At 31.5% G+C, this 25,603-nt stretch overlaps 1 protein-coding gene across 4 annotated transcripts in view; it reads left to right on the plus strand.

The window, feature by feature from the left end:
• The window catches only part of LOC130441890 (dipeptidyl aminopeptidase-like protein 6), a 197,628-nt gene that overhangs the window by 119,617 nt on the left and 52,408 nt on the right, over positions 1-25,603 (plus strand). For all 4 annotated transcript variants that reach the window (XM_056775715.1, XM_056775717.1, XM_056775716.1 and 1 more), the window contains exons 4-6: positions 10,448-10,618; positions 15,844-15,984; positions 19,430-19,504. In XM_056775715.1, coding sequence (XP_056631693.1) covers positions 10,448-10,618; positions 15,844-15,984; positions 19,430-19,504 — 387 coding nt within the window. The remainder of the gene's footprint in view (positions 1-10,447; positions 10,619-15,843; positions 15,985-19,429; positions 19,505-25,603) is intronic.

The raw sequence follows: 25,603 nt of genomic DNA on the forward strand, positions 1-25,603 counted from the left end.
ATAGCATACATCAGATGTAAATTCTTTTAAAATAAACTATATGATGCCATATAAAACACATAGCATTCACGCACAAGAAGTGTTATAGTGCCACAAGTGTTGGTTCTAACTTTGTTTCAATGTTGGGTACTCATTACACGCGGGTAAAAAAAACATTTTTTCATGGCCAGCCTTCCAATGCCAACGTTGGAAGCAAAATATTCGTCGAATGACATGCAGACTCCGACCACTTGATGCGTATACCACCGTATAACGTTGGAAGCATTAGACGCATCGTGTGGTACCGGCATAACTCTCATGTCTTATTCACTAGACTGCTGAGGAAGCCCCTGTACATATGATAAAGATGTTTTGTGCACCAATCGATTATAATATTCGTTTTTACTCATTTTGGAGATGTAAATAATAATTTTTGTAAAATTATAATTCTTTCTTAGATAGAAAACGGTTGTTTATATATATTGTCTAGTTGAACAATGGTTATACGTCCTTATATAAATAATATCCCCAAGGAAAATACCCTACTTAGGTAGGTGGTATGAGATACTTCCCATTAATAATTCTGAACGTGTATACTATTTATCTTGTGAAGAATTTTTATAGCAATTTGAAACAGATGACAAATGGGCTACTAAAACTAGCTACATCAAAATAAATGGGAAAAAATAGACCTAAATGATTATTTAATGAATTGAATATTTTAGTGGGAAATAAAATATTGATAAAAATTGCTTAAGAGCCTCATTAGTATTCGAAAACTACAAAGCATCTCTCAATATGGTTCTATTCATTCATAAAAATCGTAGTCAAACAGCAATTGGGGCAATTAATTTATTCTTACTATAGAGTGCGTATAGGTTCGTACAAAAATTGAATCAAAATTACGCTCATAACTTACAAAAAAATCATTATTAATGACTTCTATGGTCAAATAAATGACTGTAACTTAGATATTGATAATACTTTTATATTTATTATTTTCAGTTATACATAGTGAACAAATGATTTGCTATTTTGCTTCGCTTTATTTTTGAAAAATTTATTCTCTAGCTCATATTTTTATAGATAGATAAATAACTTTATATATATAAACTATATAAACTTTATTTCGCAGATATTTGAAGGATTGGGGGAAATGAACAACTAAAAAAGTTGGAATTAAACTAACTTTCAAAAATATCAAAGTCGATCGTGAATAAACAAATACCAAAAATTGATTCCAGTGAAAATGTTGCACAAAAAATTATATCATTTATATCGCCGATACATTCCCAATGGAAATTAGCCACTTCTTGGAGCTCTGCAAATCTTTTATTGTGAATTACCCACCACGACTTCTCAAGATCCTCATTTTTCTTTTGGATATAAATTTTCATAGCTTCTTTTGTTATTCTGATTCATTCTTTCCTATTGTTGATTTTGAGTCTAGTTTCTCGAATAATAATTTCTTGATGTCTTTCGCACTTGAACTTTCTACCTTTCTTTTAGGCTACATTCCATTGGTCTCTGATTTAATAATTTTTATTATTACAATTCATACCATACCAGTTGCCTCTAAGATTCTTTCTCAAAAAATTGAATATATCATATTTGATTTAATAGCATGCGCTTTAATAAAATAAAATTTAGTCTGTTTCATAATTCATAAATATTGTAATAATTTTATACTTTTAAGGAACTTGAAAATATTTACATTCTTTAAGTTTTACGCAATAAAGCATAGCACTTTGGAACAAAGTAGTAGAGTGACTTCTCAATTGAAAAGGTACTTTTCTATGATTAAATAATCTATTTTTCTTCTTCGAATACTATAAACTTACTCCAGCAAGTTCTCAATTTTTTCATACCATCCAAAGAAAATTTTGGAAAGTTGGTATGAGGCAATAAACGATAATACGTGTTTTATTTTTCTTCAAATGCGATGGTTCTGAACTAATTTCGACGTGTCAGTGAATCAGCTTAATAGTGGTCAGTTATCTTTTCCCTTTTACTAAATAATCAAAAATACTACACAGTTGAAATCCCAAAACACTGTGGCTATGACCTTATTCGTTAAAAAATCGGATTTGCTTCCTTGGGGGCACGCTCCTCGGATAAATTCCATTATTTCTACAATATTTTTGTTTCTTTGTTATACTGTTTTACCAAAGTTTCATCTGCTGTAACGAACCGAAAAGTTTACTTGGATTACATTTCAACATATCTAAATATTTGTCATTAAGTAATCTTGGCACACACCTTGCACATAGCCCTCTCATTTACCTAATATTTGAATGAGTATTGATACATATTTATCTGTCAGATTTGTGTGAAATTTTGACAGATGACATCAGAAGCGGATACTAACCAAACTGTCCCCGTATATGTGATGAGCCTAGCCTAACCTACCCTAGCATTTTCATAATACAACGTCAAGACATAGTAGTTACTAGCTAAAAAGAACTCTAAAAAATAATCTCTAATAAGGAAATTGCAAATTATAAAGATATTTTGAGTAAACTAAAAAACACCATCAACCAGGCTGATTTTTGGAGAGATCTGAAAATCTTCAAGAGCATTACTCTAAAAAATGGTATTAAACTAGAATAGTGGGAACATTTTTATGAAAATCTATATAAACTAAAGCAAATCGCCGTGACCATATTTTATAACGCCAACTCACTATACTTGGACTCACATTTAACGACCAATGGGTTTATTAAAAGCTTACCCCAAAACTGGATATTATATATATGTAAATGGTACGATGCAATCTTTGAGCGAGAAACAGTACCGTCTGGTTGGCATGAAACTATCCGAACTATATTGAGTAAAAACCTACCTGATGACTCAAACAATTATAGAGGTATCCCACTAGTTAATTATCTCGCTAATCTCTTCACTACCATCTTATTAAATCGCTTATATAATCGTTACGAAGAAAATTGTATTCTACCGGAATGTAAATTTGGGTTTAGGAACATTGAAGTTGCGAAGATAATATATTAATCCAAAACTAAGTCCTACAATTTCACCTTCGGTTACCAAAATGAAAGTTTTTTGCTATTTTTGTAGATTTCAAGAGAGATAGTACCAACCATAATTTGATATGGCATAAATTATATCGAACATGTGTGACCTCAAAAATAATTCGTATCATCAAATCAAAATTGTATCAAAATCTATACGATCACTCATCTATGCATATTAAACTGAATGATCGTTTCAGCAAGAAGTTTGATATAACTGAAGGAGACCTATATAGGGAATCATTAACTCCCTTGTTGTTTTATTTGCATCTGCCAGATATTGAAGATTACGAAAGACACGTTACTGTTTCTATACCCCGATGGATATAGTAATATTAAGCAATACTCCGATAGATATTAGTCTTATATTGAAAACATTAGAATCCTATTCCAACTCGATGAGATTAGAAGTGAACATACAAAAAACTAAGCCAATGATATTTAGGGTGAATATAACAACAACTCTAATTATATTTATACTAACGAACCTTAGGTAGTAAAAAAACTTAAAAAACTCATGTGTAGGTGTCACTTTGTCTTTATTGCCCATCTTTGGCTTTATTTCTAAATATGTCGAAAAGAACAGTAACCAAAATTGTTCGATCTACAGGTGCTAGTATAAATATCCTGTTCATAGAAATCATAGAAACGAACTAATTAACTAAGCGATGCTTCTAAAAGTTAAAAGCCCTCAACAGTCACAGTGTGAAGTACAGGTTTCTGGATTAAGTTGAGAAACACTTTGACTATGCCGGTTGTCATAATCAGTGGAATTATATAAACTGATCGCAGATGATGAACAAAGAATAATAATTTCCTCGTATTATTTGTTACATAAACATTTGCTTTTGTCTGGAGATCTTGCCCAATATATAGGATTTGAATAATATCCCAAATCCGACTATGCAGTTTCAGAACTCTAAAACTATATTATCGAGGTATAAAATACGCAGTAAATATGACTGCAACTTTTAGCCTATATAACTTGCTTTAGACCAAACATTTACCTCATCAAATTAGCTAAAGTTGTGAATTACCTTCTCAATATTTTGAAGCTTCTGGCCTTTGTACTAGAAAAATTATAATCTCTATCGATCTCTATGTATCTATTACAACGTTATTTTCTTCATCATCTCAGTTTTACGAGAAGTATCAAATACCTCATTTAAAATGGGTATTTTTCCAGATTTGTGGATGTTCTTGGTTGCGATTATATCATTTGATAGTGAGTAAGTTTAAAACTAAAAAGGTAACGAATGAATAGCGCATTTTTATTTTCTTATAGCGATTGAACTTAAAGTAATTTCAATTGTTGTACATCGCAGATTTGCAAGTTTATAGTTTGCGGTACCAATTCAGAAAAATTTACCAAAACTGTAACTATACATTTCAAAAAAACAATACATAGACATTTTTCCTTCTCCCAACTGGATACGTTCAATTGGAATAATTCATTAATTAATTTCAATTATTTACTTAGGAACCTTTTTGTTCTTTTATCAAAGTGAGCGCAATGTACTAGCGTATCTTCTATAATTCAATTTGCAAATATCTGGTGTGACTTTTTCAGCAATTCGTTTTTTTTTTGCCGATGGTTTCGAAGATAACGCGTCAATAACATGATTCCAAGATAAAAATTAACAATTAAAGACAATTTCATTTTCCAGAAGTTTTAATACGCAACATGACTACTGTCTTCATAAAGTTTCACTTACACCTACTTTACAAACATTGTGGTAAACTTCCAAATTGAATTATATATCTAAGAGAAATTTCATGATGCGGAGAGACGTGAGGACAACAAAAAAACTGCAGGTGGAAATTGATTTAACTAGCAGTATGGGTAAGACTAGTAAGCGAGTGAATCAGTAACAGTAATCTACTGATTATATTGCGGTTAGTCACTAGTACTTTATAGTTATTTGGCTTCAATAGTATCTTTCTCAGAAAATATATTTCTAAAGGAACTTGCCTTTTTTCTATACATATAAATACAATATATAAAAGACTAATTAGATGCTAATTAAGTGTTGCAGAAACAGAAGATATCATTTCAATTGCATTTCGTTGGTGTAATGTTGGCACTATTATATATCATATATTTCATCCAAGATCCCACACTATAAAGCGTGTTGCTATTTTTTGGCCAGTATAAAATTAACTATCTGATTTGTTATGAACTTAAGATGTATAATCGCGTCAGTTAATGTTTAGCTTTAACTTGCCGATGTTGAATGTAGCAGTGTGTTTTTATGGACCGTTTTCCGATTAATGGATCATTTAATGTCGTTAAAGCGGTTGAAATATAACACAGTGCAAGCTAGAAACTCAATTGTTGACTAATCCACAAAAAAAATTCATTGATAATGTCTCTTCGAACCAAATGCTCAGAATCAGAATTAAAAAGACCTAGCGAGAGCGAGTCGATTGAACTTTTAGAAAATACAGACGAATTTATCAGAAAATCCGATCATGAAGAATCGAAAACTGTCATGAAACTGAAAAAGCAGATGTGTAAGTTTTGCGGACTACTGCATGAAGGTAGATGCATTAAAGTGAGTGAGTTTCCTCTTCTATTATTAAATTAACTTGATTTTAAACTAATATGAAAGGAATTTTTTTGTTCAGGTTCATTCTGCTTCGTTGTATAACATTACCTCCTAATTTCAACCTTGAAATTTGTGGAAAATAATTGTAGATGTCAAATAAGTTATAATAATGAGCAAAATTTAAAAAAAATAAATTAGTGGTTTTTTTAGGTGTAATTGGTGAAAAATAAAGGAACTACGAAATAAATTAGTTATTGAAGACTGTATTCGCAAAAATTCATAATTCCTGAAGAAAATAAGCTTCTCAATTTGGTTAACGTGAATATCAGATATAATCTGCATCCATTTAATTAATATTCTATTGCAAACGTAGATCTTACGAAAAATATCCAGAAGAATTCTTATACTGTTAGAGGATTCTTCTTTACATTATAATAACAGTTAATTACAAGATATAACTATTATACTTGGATTTAGTACACTTTGTTTGACTCCATGGATAAATACATTCTGAACGAATCTCCAATCCAATATCCGGCTCAATTTACACCAATGTTTCCATTTAATAGAGTATGTATGTTTTACCGTGAAAGACAAAAATGAATGTAAATTTTATCAAACATCAAATAGGTCTGTGAAAGTTCGAATATTTCCTTACACTCTTGTTTATTCGAACCCTCACCGGTGTACATCAACAATCACAGATATACTCTGGTGGATGTCGAAAAGAGAAGAGCCGACAGGATGATATCCTTTGTTTTTCTTGGAGTCAGTCAGCTTTGTCAGTCTTATATAAGGTTTGATATTGAGATCAACAATAATCTTTTTCTTGAATTAATTGCAGGTAAACGAGGAGACAATTATTTTTCTCAAGAAAAGTATTCTAAAAGACTCTCTAAACTGTACAGTGAATACAAAAATATATAAAATTGTGATATTGTATTTAAATACATGCAAACATTGTCAAATGAAACACAGTGAGTTTTAGAAAGGTATTGTTGTAAAACCAATGAGTTAAAAGTTAAACTCAAGATATCAAGTTGATCTTATAAATCTGCAGTCAAACAGAGATGGCGAATATTGAATCACAATTGTGTATCAACATCATTTAACTAAGTTTGTCTAGCTACAAACATTGAAAACTAACAGGGCGGAAGAAATAGCGCATCACGTTCTTCCAATATTTTTAACATTTGTGCTCCAGCAATCTACCAATCAGGTAATGGTAGGAAATTCAGTAATTAATTCAATCAATGTTGAATTAGTTCATCGTCACAGTCAAACACAAGGCTCAATTGAAAGGGCCAGCCAAGATATACAGAATATACTAAATGTATACCACGAAGGAATATATACCAAAATCCTTGTTAAGCTATGTCTGGTATTGAAGCGACAAGAGGCATAGAATCGTTTTTGCCTGTTTTTACTTAGCGAACAAATCGCAAATATCGAAACTGAAGAGCAGCTAGAAGAAATTTTCAGTATTTTTGAAAGTGAAATAGCCTGGATAAACTGGTAAAAATTGAGTAGTAGTCTATTGAAGGACACACAAGGAACAAGCAACAGTTCTTTATATGTAATGAAAAGTTACTTTCCATAGATGAGATTAATTTTCAAAAAATTTAGTTGAGAGAAGCAGCTGTAGCTAATTCGAGAAGCGGTGGGTAAGGCTATACACACTCATTGTAAAAGGAAGTGTTCCATAAATGGATGCAGTTGTGAAAGCAAGTGCTCTTGTGTAGTTCAAAATGTCAATAGTTTAAGTTGTTGCAATAAATTAGATTTGAATCACATAATTTAGTAACTTTTTCATTACTATTATTTTCTTTTCTCATTTTGAATGTACTGTTTGTTTAGAGTTCTTAGTTATTCGTCTCAGAAAGAGAGGCGAAAAAATTTATCGCTACTGAATTGCGGAGAAAAAAATATAGATCTCGGACATGTTCAACATACGCCGTTAGTGCATGGTGATTGTCAACATTTACCGGTGTACGTCGACAAAATGATATTTAGCCAATATTTCGGACGTACATCATGTGACTGTGTGAATGTTGACATTCAACGGTGAAAGTCAACATTCTCCAGATTTTGGTGTTTCTCCGTAACATATACAATGTTAAGTAACTTTGGATTATTTGTGCCACTTTTTCAATGTATGACAACTTTTATTTATACTCTCATCCAATTCTTTTATTTATTGATATGTGAATTTGTATATTTTAAATACACCGTATGTTTACTAGAATAATTTGAAGGCAATGTATACCAATTTTGACATTTAGCAACCAAGTATTTATAGATTTACTCATTCGAAAAGATTATCATTCTACAAATTTTTTCATGATCTCAATTCGATATGTCTTCCAGTGTACTTGGGAAATACAAAGAGATTTGAATAGCTTTTCAATTTTTTTCAAATAAAATGATCCTTTACTTCTAAATTAAAATAAAATGAAATATGAAAATAAATATTTGAGATGAATAGAAAATAACACCTTCATGTTTTTAAATAAATTATTTAGTACAGTACTGAAAAATCACTATCAATTGAAGCGTTGACATATCAAAGGGGTCAAGAGCTAAAAATGGAAATAAAAGTTATTGATGAAAAACGTTTATTAGTATTTTTACTTATAAAAACTGTAACTTATGCACATCCGCTACATAGGTTTTTACAACTATAACTAATAATAATAACTAGTCAAAAATGACAAATTAAAATATAAAACGAAATGAGAAAGGGGTAGAGTGATAAAAAGTTTTGTGTCCCTTTTTTATAAATAAGGTATCATTAATAATATATGCTTTTTTTATTATCTGTCATCTGAGAGTTTACATAAATCAACACGAATAAAATCAGTAGACTGTATGCTTCTTTGAATATTACAGTCTGTGTCCACAATGCTGGTACACTATAAGATTATTTGATAAAAAGGGCACCAGGGTGATTTTTATCTTAAGATGGACAACCTTAGTGATGTTTAAGTTTTCATGTTAATAATGGTGTCTATAACAAACTAGATATTAAAGAATCGGTTATACATTTCAAGTACCTCAAGCACCATTGCCTTGTCTTTCCTTTTGCGCTTTTCCATTAAAGCAAAGTCGCGGTCACAGAAAACTGTGCCCACTAACTAAAAACTTGTGCTCTATTGTTTCAAATAGTGCACAGCTTACTAGGAAAAACTAAACAAAAATCATCATACGGTTTTTGTTCTGAACAGCACAGTTGTCACTGTTCGCAAAATTTACACAGAAGTTGTAACATGATAACTGGCTTAAATAAAACATGTCAGAGTGTGTTAGCGTAGAGACAAAGAAAACTTGCTCCAAATCTATACTAATAGTTATAGTCGTACTGTCAGATTCTTGAGACTGTGATGTCTGCTTTCCCACCAGAAATAGAAGTGTCAACTTTTCTATGGTGCAGCTCCTGCCGTTGCTGTCTGTATGTGGCTTTCTGGGTGCCGATCTTTAAATGCTTTATGTGAACGAAAAATATTTAAATCCGGACTTAAAAACTCTCTAACAGATTTGGCCCAAGAATAGTGAGACTCATCCCGCGGAATAGAGTTTACATGTTGACTTATAAGTAAAATATCATTATCAGTGAACTAACTACCACAAGTACAAGTTCTCTTATCATCAAAGGTTGTTTTACCCTTTTTCGTTTTATTAATAATGGTAAAAAGTCATTTTCTTGATAGTCCAAAAATATTCATGAAGTTGTTCTTAAAATCTTTCACGAGATTTTCAGTACCATTTGGAACAGTAGCATTGTAGCCTGTCTATAACTATCACGAGCAGCATTGTATGTCCTTGTATACGTCTATTCACTGGTCCCACTTGAATTAGTCCCATCAAAAAGGTTCCTTTAGTGCTGTGGGGTGTTCAGTGAAACTTAGAGAATAGATCAAATGATAAAGTTTTGCAGGCCAGCTTGCATTTACATAGGTCCTACAGCATTTAATCAAAATAAAACAGAATTAACTTACCTCTTAACTTGGTTGATATTTTGCAGGAATTTTCTGATTTTTGCGGGTCTGATATTCTTTTCCAGACACGTTTAGCTTTCTTTGAGCCTATAACTCCGTACCTTTTTTCATCGTCCATTTTCCATATCTCAGGTTATTTTTACTAACGTAATAAAATAATAGCAGCAACACAGCCAATGTATTTAATTAAACTACTTGTTGCTGTTTGTTTCGAATACATCTAGTCCCGTCGTGACACTTGGCACCCAAATACCGACGTGGTACTTTTAACCAACACCATGTGGCAATGAAAAGTAAAAGTACTAAATACACCGTTGGCTCCTTTCTTAGGTTGTGCCTGATGGCTTTTGTCTCCTTTCTGTGATTACAACTGAAAATTATCAAAACTGGGATTTGACCTCTTTGATATATCAACGCTGCAATTGTAAAGTGATGGCTTTCTTTTATTATCTTCTATAAAATGTAAAATAAATTGTACAATTTGGACTGGATTTTACTTGTACATATTTATTTGATACATGGATAAACTCTGTATTCTGAAATTCTAAAAATAGTATTTAGAAACTAAAACACAGATTAGTTCCCTATTAGAAATGATATAATGTGATTTAGTCGATTTCATCAGAAGTTTGAGCTTAACAGAATTTCATATTAATATCTAAAAACGGTATGAGGAACAAAATTGGGTCCAGCTATTGAAAAACATCTATTCAATAGTTAATTTATAGTGAAAATCACTCAACCACGTTTTTAGCAAAATCAAGTGAAGTTAAAAGAATCAATTCCTTTTGTTTTAAATTATCGTGTTTCCAAATTTTACTTTCTCATTGTGCGAAAATGAAAAATGATATTCTTAAAAACTATCCAAAATACTAATATCACTATAATATTCTAGGAGCTAGCACTTCATGAAGATGAAGGTCATAATTGGTGGTCCATCATATTTTCGTTGCTAGTAATCGGTTTAGTAATTTCTGGAATAGTGGCCGCCATCTTTATTGTGGGTTACGTAGACGAATTACTCTACTGGCACGGACAACGAATGCAGCTAGAAGAACTGTTAGAGGTAAAAAAATAGATTCAATAACTAAGAAACTTTATTTGAAAAATTGGAAGATTTTTAATGACTGAATAATATGTTAAGTACCTCTATGCCAAGAAAAATCATAAAAGTTATTAAAAACTGAAATTTTTCAAACAAAATTAATAAGAAAACAGATTTATTTCTATTTTTCTCTGATTCTCAAAAAACGTTTTTGTTGTAATATCGTAGTAACAAACAGGTTTATGCATCATTTTCAATATAACGAAGAAATAACCTGCAATCAAGATTCATTTTATTTATATTTATAAGCAGCGAAAGCTTCAAACGTAGCCAGGCAACTTAAACTACATTATATTTTTGCAGTAAATTCACATAGACGAAAAAAAAATAAACAACTATAACTATGAATATGTTTTAATGAAAGTTTCCGAAACTATAAATACAAAAATAACTGGTATGTCATTCAATCAATGTTAACACAAACTGATAGTTTGTGTGAAAAGTCAATATATTTTTAGACACATATAATTCTATACAAGTATTTATGCATGATGAAATTCTAGTTTGATTCCGCCAAAGACTTTAATTCAAATCAATTCAAATTATGTTTATGGTAATATTTTTACAAAGACCACACGCTAGGTTCTGATAACTAAAATACTGTAATATTTTTCTTATTTAGTTAAACTATTTCTGACGATGGGATGAATTGAGACACACTGTTACTTACTCAATTTATTTACACACTTCCACTAGACACTATTTATAATAGCCACTCACTATTTATATTAACTGTTCACTACTTATAAAATTTATCTAAATTTACCCGTTACTTTTTACTATTTATGACATTCAACTATATACTGACTCGCTGCTGAACAAGCACGTATTTATACCGGAAAGGAATTTATCAAATAATTCTAGAACATTAAAAAACAAACAAATGAATAAAAAGACTGTCCTAGAAATTGGTTCTAAGAACAATATAAAAAAATCACCACTGTATATACAAAAACATGGTAAAAACCAATATCAAACGATTTTCGAGAATTTCCCCACCCAGCGCACTCACCAAGTTTTAGACTTTTAGACCCGAATGGAACAGAATTCATAGTCCATGTCATGGACGAGTTCATAGCAATACTTCTGTTTCAATATCCTATCAATTATTGTAACAAACAATTCATTTGATACGTTCTTTGACAATACAGTTACATGGACTACTACTCTGGCCGAGTAATTGGAAAATGGAATGGATTTGTAATTCCTACAAATATCAAGAAGTAATGTTTTTTCTATCAGTGATTCAAATGCAAAAAGAATAAGAATGCATTGATTGAAAGATAGAATTTCCGTTTTTAGAAAAGCGTTTTGAGAAATCCAACGTTAGACGTGATTCTCTTGCTGTAGAGAACAGAAGGAGTAGCAGTCCATGTAACAAACTAAAAATAATGTGCGAAAGACTATTATTTATCCATCGTCATTTAAAATTAGAAAGACCAACGTGATTTACTTGCTTAGACCTATATTATACTAAAAAGAAGCAAGCACAGAAACCCTAACTTTAAAAAGCTAAAATTTGATATAGATTTTTCAGGCTAAATAATAATCTATAATTCGTCTTTCCGGAAATCACTAAACTACTGAAACTGTTTTTAATATTCATACTGAACACATTGTTCACACTGTAACAACACTGTTCACAATACTCAATAAAATATTTTCTGGGATGACTATATTTAGAGCAAGTACAAATTTGATTCAGTATTGATAATTGATCTCGCCTAGCATCAAACCTAACTTCAAAAGTTTTAACTGTCTTAAATTCAACCTTGGTTTAATACTTATGCCCCAGATCAAAGATTGTTCACAGTTAAATTCCCTAGCTGTTTACAATCGATAATCGTATGCGTGTGCTGTCCCTTTAAATCAGTTTACTTTTGCATATTTACACTGTTTGAAGCGCTATTCGATAACTATATTGTTACGAACAAGTACACGACATGGGCCAGGAAACCGGTCCTGTCTGGCTAGAATAGAGCTCTAAAATTCGTTGAAAACGCCGAATCGTTTGATGTTTGTCAGCGCCTTTGATGTATATTTTTTATAAACAGCGGCGAGTTGTTTATTATATTTTTAGAACTAATTTCTGGGAAGGTCTTTGTTTATTTGTTTTTGTTTCTTTCTATCTAGAATTCTAGATATGTAGTTTCTGATAAAATAAAATCGAGCTTGTTTAGCAGAGTTAGTTTAGTTTATAATAAATAGTCATAGTAAATGTAACGAAATAAAAACCAACAAGTGAATTTGAATAAATTATATGAGTTAGTTAAGTATTAGTAAATTATTAATTATTGTATAAATTGATGAAGCCGAGTTTTAGTGTTTAAATAAATTAAATAAGTAGAAGACAGTGTATATAAATTCACCTTATCGATAGAAATAGTATAAATTAAAAAGAAAAACATTACAATATCTTCATTCTGATGACGATAATTTCGTTACCGAAACGCACATACAATGTAACTATATATTTAGAATTACTGCGATACTGAGCGGTGTTCTTGACATCTGAAATAATAAAAATATCTCATGACTTTTGGTAATCAAGAATTCTTTCACTTTTTATTGTTTCGTAGTTGCTATATCAAAATTTACCACACGCTGTGGAAGACTGTTGAATATAATTCAATTGTTTGTCTTTCAAGCCAATTTCTATGTTAACAAAAATTGTTTCATATTACAAACTTCGGGGAAAGTTTTCCAATTCTACGAACATAATGAAACTTTATGCGATGCCAGGTGTTTGGTGTAAACCGCAGCCACAGCGTTAGCATGCAAGTAAAAAATTAAACCACTAAATTCACTCAAAAGACCCATTAACATTTATCAATAAATCTCAAGTGACAAATCCTACGCCCTTAAAATAAATAACTGGCAAAGTTTCTGTGACTAAACCGGATTGAAGGTAAGTAACATACTATAGGAACCATAAACTCTGAAATATCTGAGAAATTCGTTACTATCCCCAACTTCTGATTTACATTCGAAAACTTTTCGGAGTAAATTCACCATTCAGAATCGAATACCCACTATTTGACATAAATCATGTGAACAAACCAATTTATTTACAGAATATGGTGATAGCAAATTGAATTATTATAAATAAAATGATAATTTATAATATTGATATACGGGGGTTGCCTGAAAGTTTTCCGAACTCAGCACTTATCAATATATTTGCGGGTGCGTTTAGAGATTCTCAATAAAATGTCAACCATTTTGAACGTTTATGTTTGACAAACGTGTAAGTAATGCGTTGTGAAGATTTTACTGAAAATGGAAGACAATCTGAATCTTAAGTGTTTATTTTTGAAAGATAGTACCTTTCAAAAACCGTTTTTTTTGATAATTTTATATATTACATATACACAGTATTTTCATTGTTTATCAATATCTAAGTCAATAAAATAATACTAAGAATGTATAGAAAATGCAAAAAATAAGAAAAAAATATAAATCATTTTATTTTCACACTTATGTCATTCGTGAGCAATCTCAAGTTAATAATTTTAAGTCGCTTCTACACATTTGTAATTTCAAGAATTGTACTAACGAAACACTATCATACAAGCTTCAGAGTTTCTATATACAGTGTATCTACTTAAGTTGGAGCTATATGGAAAACTTTTTTATTAGTTTTTATTAAAATAGTTATTAAAATATTTTGAAAGGTAATAAATATCATGCATACAAACCGCATTTTGTACACACATTACTACCAAGGGATTACGATATTCGTTTTGAATTTTGCGCTCTGATCCAAGAAAAGTTGAATGAAGACTCGTTTTTTACAAGAACTATAATATTTTTCGATGAGGCAACATTTTCTTGGAACCGTCTCGTCACAAAATTGTCGCTGGTGGTCTAAAAGTAATCCAAACTTTGTAATAAAAACTCGGAACCAATATTAAAACGAACGTATGGTGTGGTGTGTACAAAATTAAATTAGTTTGACCTTTTTTTTTTTCGACATTTCTCAAATGCCGCACAATACTTACAATTATTAGAAAATCAAGTGACTTTTTGCACGACCTTCCGTTACAAAAACGTATAACAATTTGGTTCCAACAAGGCGGTGCTTCCAACCATAGTACATTAAACGTTAAAGTACTCCTCTTCCAATATGTTTGATGGAAAGGTAATCCACAGGTATTCAGATATTTTTTGGCCTCCTAGGTCTGTTGATTTGACTTCCCTTGACTTTTTCTATGGGATTATTTAAAAGAGCAGGTTTATCAGCGAGCATGATGTGATGATGTAGTCCTTTTGGAGAGGATTGATGTTGAAGAATGCCAAGAAATTACTCCAAATATGATACGGAAAATAACACAAAAGTTTGACAAAATAACAATTAAATGTTTACTAAGAGAAGGTGGATATTAGGACATTGAAATAAAATTTAATTATTTTTGTGTCTTTTTAATAAATATTCTTTGTATGGATTGTTCAATTTTTACGATAAGTAATTATTATGCATTCATTACGTATGTAAATTATAAAATTGTTCAAAAACAGTAATAAATAGAAAAGTTAACAGGCAAGAGAGATAAATTGTATCCAGCCAGAATAATTAATACGGAATGATTAGTAAATAATCAGAAAACCTGAATTTTCATAATAAATGGCTGTAATTGCATATTTGAAAATAACTTTCAATTCAAAACAACTTGACTCCTAGCATTTTTCTGAATTGTGAAAAATAAAGAATACTTTACTCTTGCCCAAAATTCAAATTCGTTGACAAACCTCGTATAGTGCTTTGAAAAATTGATATTTGATGGCTGCATTTTAACTTTTGGACCATGCAAAACTTTTTATCATCAATAACTTTTTGTCATAAAACCACAATAAAAAAGTTTTCCATATGGTTCCAACTTAAATAGACACTGTATAAAAGAAAATACAATTATAAGTAGAACAAAAAACGTATATAAACAACTAGCCAGCTAGAAGTATGGAGAGAATAAAGCAAGGCAATAAGTTACGTCAAAAATATAACTTCAAAATATATTTGACCCCTCTGGCAGATTAGTTCAATGCTCATAATAAAAACTTTTTCGAGTCGATTGAAAATCTTGAAATATATTCTATATTAATATGAAGTCTTTGCATTTTGCAATATTGTGAAATGTATAAGCATAATTAATGCAACAAAGGACACTATAAGCGTATTTTCTTTGTAGGGTGACCTAACGCCACGAAGATTACCTTCATCATGGCTTTCTTCCAAACACTTCGTTTTCCAATCCGATGACGGAAGTCTTTCCATTTTAGATACTAGTAAAAATTTCAGCGTTACTGTTTTAGTTACAAATAATACTTTGGTAAGTAAAAACTCAATACTATTTGATAAGACACCTTGAGCCTCATTCAACTAATCAACCAATAAAACAGTCTTATGAGGGTTTCTACTTGAAATAAATATTCATAAGTGAATATAGCTTTATTTTCTTTCAAAATATTCTCCATTGAGATAATAAATTTTCATTGAGTTTGAATTAATTTTCGAAGCATTTTTTTCGTTCCAATTGCGATACTTGAAAAACATGTGAAATGACCGTTCCAAAACATTGACCTCGCAATTTCTGAGATATCATTGGATGCCAAACAAGGACTGTACGGTGGATGACCCACCAATTCGATGTTTCGATGTTTTGAGTCTTCAAAAACGTTTTTGTTTGATCTGATATGTAAGAGCTTGCATTTTCATGCTAGAGAATAATGCGTCTTAGTTTCCCTGATCCCTCGAAACAATCGTGCAAACAAATGCTGATGTATCATTCAGAATTGACCTTCTACGTTGTTTCATTGGAACGGTGGCAACATGTCCAGTTATTCCGAAAAATCAAGCGATCATTCGCTTCAAAGTGCTTAGTGTTTGAGCAGCTTTTATTGGATTTCGCTCATCTTGAAAGACCTATACAGTTAAGTTTCGGATTAATGGATTCATATGGATATATCCGTGTTTCATCGCCTGTCACGATCTTATAAACGTCTTTCAAAGCACCACGATTGAATTATCTAAGCAATTCTTTGCACCAATCGATACAAACTTTTTGAGCGATTTATGCGGTAACCAATGCTAAAAAATCTTTTCGATAGCCAAATGTTGATGCAATATTGAATGTATGAGAATGAAACTAATGCCCAGGTATGGTTCAATCTCACGGTATGTCACATAACGATTTTGTTTTCTGGTGCGATAGCCGATTTTGGACGACCTTCACGGAAAACATCTTATAGCCAAGAGCAACCATGATTAAATACGAAAAACCAGCAAAACGCAATGATTCTAGATGGTGCTTTATCACCAAAACTCGAAGCGGGTTGATCGGCACTTTGCTGTTTGTTCAATCCTTCAAACTCAGAGTTTCAACGAATGGCTTCAAAAAGCTGAAATACCACTACTTTACTTTTCAGAAAATTGAGAGCCATAGAAGACCAGAGCGCCAATGAATAGAGTATAATTTAACTTTTTAACTTCATTTCAACAAGTATGAAATTTGTTTCAGTTTTGATTTTGAGGATTTTCATGAAAAATTGGAATCAATGGATACTACTGGATTTGCATCATCTCTAAGAATTATTAATATACCTAGGAATCGCTTTTTTTTGCTCGATGTTTCGAGAGACCACAGTAGTTCTAAAACGTATATGTATGGTACTAAATGAATAAAAATACTGATTATGACCATATATCATTACAAGATTTGATAAATGATTTCCCCATCGATTCACGTTAACTGTAATATAATTATTAGGCTATCAATCTTTTCCACCAACCTCGTAGTAACAAAATCAATAAAAATCAATAATCATGATGATAATTTCAACGTTCTTCGAACGTGAATCTTCTTGTTTCGTTCAACAAAACTTTTTTAAAAAAATGTTAAGCGGTTTGTTCAGGAAAAATGTGTTTTTATAAATATGATCAACATATTCTGCTCGAAATATGGTATGATATTACCAAAGCGATATATTATTCCTTCAGATTATCAGATCAGATCAGATTATCTCATTCGAGCTGAATGAAACTACCACGAAATGCTTGAATACATTTTCATATGGAATATACATTCAAGAATAAAAGTAACAATGTAAGGTGAAAGAAACAACATGATATCTCTAGAAGAAGCATTCTAGAGCTTTCCAATTTTATTAAAATTTAGAATAGGGGACAATAACAACTACAATAAGAACACGAATGTGTTACTGATAATAAAGAGGAAATGAAGACGTTAATGAAGAAGATGTTCACAACATTGGAAAAATATAGATGGCGCAATTCTAGCAGATTTCAAAGAGTTTTAACTCTTCAGAAAACTGCTTTGCGAATTATTCACAATGCAAAAAAGTCGAGTAGGTACATATTTAAAACACTCCTGTATATTCATAGGGGTGTACGAGATAAAGCAACTTATTGTTATGTTCACAGTTATGCCACTGGGGGTGCGGGTTGACTCATTGTACCCTTTTTTAGGCTACATCAAACACGTTACACTGTATAAGAAGTTTCTAGATTTGCTAACTGATAAGAACGTAAAAAATATGAGCCAGAGTCGGTTCTATGACCTTTTAAACAAATTTTTATTGAAAAATTGTTCTTATTCAGTTGAAGACTAGATGTTTGTCAATTTTTAGCACTACTTATGTTATTCTTACACAAAAGTTACGACAAAAATCTAATTCGATGAAAATATTGATTCCACTTTGTTTAAATTTGCATAATCTTACGTTATGGTTAAGCAAGTAGCGATTTACTATTGGGACTACATAAATACTATTGTATTTATACTAGTCTATCATAGTCGTATCATATCGTATGGATATCAAAAAAATATGAAGAAATACGAGGGAGGTTCGACAAAAAAAATGAATTTTTAAACACTGACATAACTTTCGCCACAGGGATTTTTCATGTTAGTTTTTACCATAACTCTGATATAATATGTTAAAATTTCCCAGAAATCTAACAGACACATTAGTTTTAAACCTAGAAAACGTTTTCGATGTTTGGTAAATACAGAGAGAGAATACGTTTAATAAAAGTACGTGAGATAGCTAAGGAAGTAATTATTTCAGTCGGAAAGGTATACAATACACTACATGGAAGATGCAAATGAAGAAGCTATATGCAAGTGGGGTGCAATTATAACTGATTAAAACTCGCGTGGATTAAAATTTCAAACTTTATCCATGTGAATATGTCAACTACACTCCATAAAAGAAAAAACAGTGCAAACAACGAAATTCAATAGAAAACCTTGCTTTGGCAATTCAATCATTTTTTTTTCTGCCGATAAGGTTATGGCTACAGTATTTTGAAATACAAAAAGTGTAATTTTTAATGTCTATAGAGAGTGATAACTGATAAATATGATGCTGTTTATATGGCATGTTTTGATGCCAAACTTAAGAAAAATAACTGTGTTTGTTGAAGAAAAGAGTTTTGTTCTATCATTAGCCAAATGTCGTTTCGATTTATTGCCTCATCCGCTACATTCACCTGATCTTTCTCCCTCCGATAATATCCGTTCCCAAACTCAAAAAAATAACTAGTCGGAAGCGGTTTGAAACAAATGAATTAGAGACAGAGACAAACACATGTTTTGCGAAAATCCCGATGAAGTGTGTATAGACAAAACTACAAACTTAAGTAGCTCTTCCCTCGAATAATCATTCTTCTACCAAACAGTCGTCCTACTAATTTTCCCTAATTTAAATTTTGGAAATAAATCAAGATTTATATTATTTATTTCTGATTTTCAGAGGCAGCTCAACGTCAAAGGGTATCAGTGCTCAAAAGATCTAAGCTACGTGCTCTTCCAACATAACCTCAAATCAGTAAGTAGCTGCCATTCAATCAATTTTATTTCATCGTTTCGCATCAGATTTTAAATAAATGATTCTTCTTTTTGTTAGCTTACCGATTCTCCCTTTTATTTTTATTACTGATCACAGGAGATTCCACTTAACAGATTGATGTATATCTCTGATAAGTTATTGAAATATATCTCATACAGTCTTTTTATCCATACCTTCTATTTATTTTGTGATTCAGTTAGAATATTATAGCGAATGTTATGTAAGATCAGACTTAGCATTTTTCTACAAAAAGCCCTGGTGAGCCGTGAAATAATCATTTATCAAGAATTTAAACGTTTTCTCTGCCAAGAATTCAATTCTTTTCGCTAGAATTGCGTTCCTTGGATGCTTAAGGAAAGAATTATGGAAAAATACTCACATGAAAACGCTTCGTGACTTCATAATTTCAATGAATGAAGGTGAATTTTGGGTTAAGTCTTTTTTGACAATAAAAGGAGTAGTTTTTATTTTTATTTTAGCCTAACATACCTTGCTGTTGAGGGCACAATAATTTCACATGATTACAAAAGTTTACATGAGCGTTTAACACTGCTCTGGAATTATATACTGAGATTTATCAATAAGTGTTAATGTTATACAAACCAAATCTTGTTTGTTCTCAAAATATAAAGATTTGAACTAAAGCACTAAAATATAAAACTCAAGTATTTCAAATCAAAATATATAAATTAAACTATATTTTTCTACAATACTTCGAACTTAACAGTGTCAAATGAATATGTGACCAGGTGGAATCACACAACTCTTGGACCGTTTTCACAAGCAAAAACAATGTATAGATTTTGACTTAAAACACCTTCTATCTCAGTACAGAGTAATACTTGATTAATTGCTTTGTTCCAAATATTGTTTTATGCTCAGAATTCATTTTTTTATTTGAGGAGCACACTACCGTTTCCTAAGGCAAAGTATTCGGTTTGATATAATATGATCGGTCGATTTTTCGTCGACGCCATAAAAATACAGTGGTTTCAATATGCTCCGGCAGAAAGCTGCGTTAAAAACTATAACGACCGAATTAGTATGCTCGAGATTTGTACTTGCACAAAAAAATCCTGCGCGAACTATGAGAATAGCTTGCTTGAGACAAGATATTGCATAAATAGATTAACCTTCTGTCTATCTCAATAATCAACTCCTCTGATTGAAGAGGCGCAGAATACGACTGGTGACTGGTTTGTCAAGAGAACATGGTCATCGAGATGCCACCTCCATGCTGCACGTATAACATTATTTGAGAGTTTTAAGTGAGGCACGACCGGATTATCCCATTGTCTTAACTAGGGTTTTAGACTACTGGACGGTTATAAGCCACTGGATGGTTTTAGCCTACAGGGTGATCAGTGAAAATAGTTTTGATTGACCGAATTGAGGAATGAGAAAATGTATATGGAGCGATATGTTTGAGGGAATGGAAGATATATTACAAAACTTAAAGAATTCTGTAAGTTCACCAGTATAAACATGATGAAGTGCAATAAAAGAACCCATTAATCCATAATTTGAAGTGACTGCGTAACTGGCACAGGAAGCTTCAGCATATATAATTAATTCTGTTTCTAATCCAATCTAATCCAAACAATTAATGCACATATTTACTGTTTATTAAGAAATTGCCTCGCATAAAACAGAACAAGCACTGAGTAGCATTATCAAAAGATGTTGTGCCCGACCTCAGACTGCGAACCTGATAAAAAACTACGTAAATTTAACTAGGACGTACAGCCGGGACCTCGCTCCTAATGACATTAATTTCTTCTTACACTAGAAATCTTTCGTTGGTGGTGAACACGAACTGAGAGAATATTTTCTCAAATGGTTGAAAACACCTTCTATGAATAACGCTTTCAAAAACTTGTCACACGGTATGACAATTGCCTCAAAAATTTCGAAAGATATGTAGAAAATTTTTTAATAATTATATATTGTAGAATAACTAAACGAAACTTACTTTGTGTATATATCTCATATTTAGTGGGGCCCTAAAGTGGGTTCTAAGCTTATTTTTCTACTTTATTATTATTATCATCACTACACAATTCTTTTATGACTATTCTATTTATAACAATGTAACCCTCAATATTGGCACTGACATTCAGGAATTAATTTTTTTGTTAACTGCTTTCACAAAGCTATCCGCGAAGTGCCGGAATATACTATGATAATAACATGTTTTATAACATTCAAAGTTTCCGAAACTGCTTAAACTTTTTATGGCAATGATGAGGGAGTGAAAACTTTCGTAGTCAGTTATGAGTAATTCCTAGTTGAGAAATATCGATTTAGAAATTAAAGCACATTAATTATTATTTAGTACATAGATAGTTGAAAATAGTAAACACGACGTCGCACTTTAGGCGCGAGAGACTATAGCGCATTTTTAACCGTTAGAATGATTTTTGAATAAACAAATGTAACAATTTAATCGCTTTACAGCGAATTGAAACAAAAAATATGCAACCTTAGGTAAAACTTTAGATTATGGACCGTCGATTTATAGTGATTTGCGAGAGATAGTGGGAAGGGAGCGGGTTTTGGCTCTCCTCTTAAGAGAGAAGATAAAGTTTGCGGTTATGTCCAGGGTAAATCAGTACTGACGAGTATACATTGCAAACGTTGTTATCTGCGCCCCGGAAGGAGCTGCGAGGGGTGCCCCCTTCCCCATCGGAAAGAGCTGCGAGGATGGGAGCCTATCTTTAAATGATTTAAAACAAAGATTATAATGGGTCTATATTAGAACTGACTACATAGAGTACAGCTCTATAGTTGGTTGAAGTTGTAAAGGAAATACAGAATGATAATAATAATACCCCAACCTAACTTAACCTAACTTTCTCAACAGTCAGAATAACAAACGATGACTTAAAATGCTACGCCAAAGTGTTACCAACTCTGTGAAAAATTACGGACTAAACAGTGTTTCAAGAAAAGGCCAGTTATTTTAATTTGTAAAATAAATTATCGAACTAAATTGGAGTATGGCATTGTAACCGTAACAGTATTCTTGAGAAAATTCTATTAATTAAGATATAATCCAATAATATGATTAATGGCAACATTGGGCACGCCATACATGACACAACCAAAATAGCGTCTTAAACGAATTACGTTCTGCTTTACATAAAGCTGAAAAACACACATTTTCAAAAATCAATTTCTCAAAAGCTATTCATTTCCGCAATTTGAAATTTCGTATATAATTCCTTACCTCATGGAATATTTGCCATAAAAATATGAACATCCAATTCGACGGACCATAGTCTAAAGTTTAGCTCAATCTTACCTTATATATGAAGGTAATTAGCAGGTTTCTCTAATTTCTTATTCCTTAGACCATTTCTTAAATACAAATTGACGTTTCGACCTGTTGCGGCTTTATCAAAATAAGTATTACAATTGACGTGTATTCTCATTTGATGTTGATCGATGTCTTATGATGTCTATCGACGTCGATTTATGCGATTCACGTCAATTCATGTCGTTTGAGGACCAATGGGATCATTTTTTGGCGAATTTGATCAATTTTTTCCTAATAATTTTCTCCTATTATACTTTTGATAATCAGTTCCATAATCATTGTGTGTATTTAACTTTGCAGCATATGGAAAACTTTTTAGTTTTAATATTGCGAAAAAAATTAATAAGTTTTGCATAATGTGAAATTTCAAATGCAGTTATTCTATAAAAAAATTATCCACTCGTATACGAGGTATCATGAAAATAAACGGAAAACTTTCTAGTATGGATTGTTCGAAGACATGCAATGATTTTACATTTATTTTACTAAAAAAAAATTGTAAGTCATAAAAAATTGTGTATGGTATGAAACGTGAATTGCAGCCATCTAAATGTTCAAGTCGTATACGAGTTATGTTAAGAAACAATGAATTTTGTTCGATAGTAAAGTACTCTCATTCTTCGTAACATCGAATATTGTCATTTGAAAAATTTATTTAGGATTTTAATGTAGTAAATAGTTGATGTAGTTGAAATAGTCGATACATATAGGAAAACTATTTATTTGCAATCACTAAATATTGAACACACTGTTCACACTACCACCACACCAACACTCGCAATTATACTTTCTGAAGTTAAACAGCTTACCTTCAATCTCTGAAGACTGAAACTTTATTATCGAAACTTGCGTCAGCTAGGTTTCAAAAATGCCAAATGATAATTATGGAATAAGTTGTTCATAAAAATAACAACAAAATAGTATGTAATAGCTAATAACTAATGCCTCAATGAACCTACTTTCTTTTTAAATAGCAGCTTCCGTTTTCCGACAATGACGTCTTGTTGTCTGTTATCTCTTATATAGCAGTAAGTAATAATAGAAATCAAAATCAATCAAAAGAGTCCAATCCCCTACCACCTTTGAAAAACACAACCCGATTATTTTTTAAATAACCGACGGAATACTTGTTTTAAACGAATATTGATTCAGTAGGCAAGCGGGATCCCCCAAAAACCATGTTTAAAATATGATGCGACAATTTTTTTTGCATCTAAGCCCAAAACATGATTCTACCAATGTCACAAAGATCTTACTAAAAGTTGGTTTAAGACCAGAAAACAATATGGCATTCGTTTTTTATAATTATATAATAAACAAAGTCAACATTGGAAATGGGTGTATTTATAAGACACCCTCTAACAAAGCAGATAAGTTTCCAAATAAAAAAAAAATGTCCTCCGGGCCCCTCTGAACATCAAAATTGAAATTTGGATACAGAAATCGATTTCTCTTTTTTTCGTACGGCCAACAGTCTGGCATTAAAACTACAATGTCCAATAATTTGGTATTTCACCTCAATGTGAGACATCTATCAGCTGTGACATCATTATATCGTGAAAGCCCGAATGCGTTCCGATTAACTTATAATTTATTTCGTTTTGGCTACCAGTGGACCAGAAATTTCATTTTATTTTGGTTTACAGACGAATTCACTAAATTTCACCTAATTAAGTTTTGTTCAAAACATTTATAATGGAAAGCAGATGTTTCCAGCAATGTTAGATGCAATTATGGTGGGAGAAGCCTTTAGAAATGTATTCCTCATGGAGCTAACAAGTCTGTAATTATCACATTACTTTGGATTAGTTTTTGTGGGTATCGATGTAATTAACTGTTTTGATAAACACTAACCATTACATTAAGAAGACCGTCTCAACATAGAAACTCGATAAGACACGGCTCGTAAGTGTAATTTGACGTTAATATGAGTTTCAACTTGCGAATCATGTTAACCTAATTTCAAAGTTCAACAGAATGTGTAATAAACGATAGAGATGTTATTAAGATAACGTAAAGGTAGAATGAATGTATACAAATGGTATTTATGGAGGAGGGTTCCTTATCCATTGGTAAATTAACAACTTCAAGTCACGCACTGTCAATTGAGTTCGCCTTGCTTCCTAGAAGTATATCCACGATATGTTTGCTAAAACGATATAGGTAGAAGCAATTATTCGAAAATTAACGTAGATATAAGAACAAAATTTAAAACAATTCGTTACGTGATTCAAGACTAGTTTCAAACCGGACCTGGATATGCGTGTATGTTTTGAAAATCTAACACGAAAATTGTTTAGATTGCCATCAGTTGAATTTATTCATTACTAATTTAGAATTAAGCGCCTGCTAATCATTCACGTTTGCTTGCTTTATAAGCTCTGTCCTCAAATTAGTAACATACGTCTTTCAAGCTTTATGTGGGTGATGGGTGATTGAAGAAGATAAGAAGAAGCCCCTCTATAATTCGCATGGATTAAAGAATTCTGCATACGAAAAAAAAGGTTCAGTGAAACAATTTCATATTGTTATTTCTAGATGTTAAAAAGTATATCTTTGTTTTAAAAAATGTTGACGTTAAGTACAGTCACTTGAACAGTCAAGAATTTTGATAGAAGAAAAGATTTTTCTGTAAATGACAAAGAATGAAAAATATTTGCATTTGAATGTGTCGACAGTAATAGAAATAAGTAGAAGACAATAAATCGAGGACTTAAAAATAAATACATAGAAAACATATTCAATTTGAATCGTTAAAT

This window comes from Diorhabda sublineata, chromosome 3, assembly GCF_026230105.1.
Source record: "Diorhabda sublineata isolate icDioSubl1.1 chromosome 3, icDioSubl1.1, whole genome shotgun sequence".
In the NCBI taxonomy this organism is placed as follows: Eukaryota; Metazoa; Arthropoda; class Insecta; order Coleoptera; family Chrysomelidae; genus Diorhabda; species Diorhabda sublineata.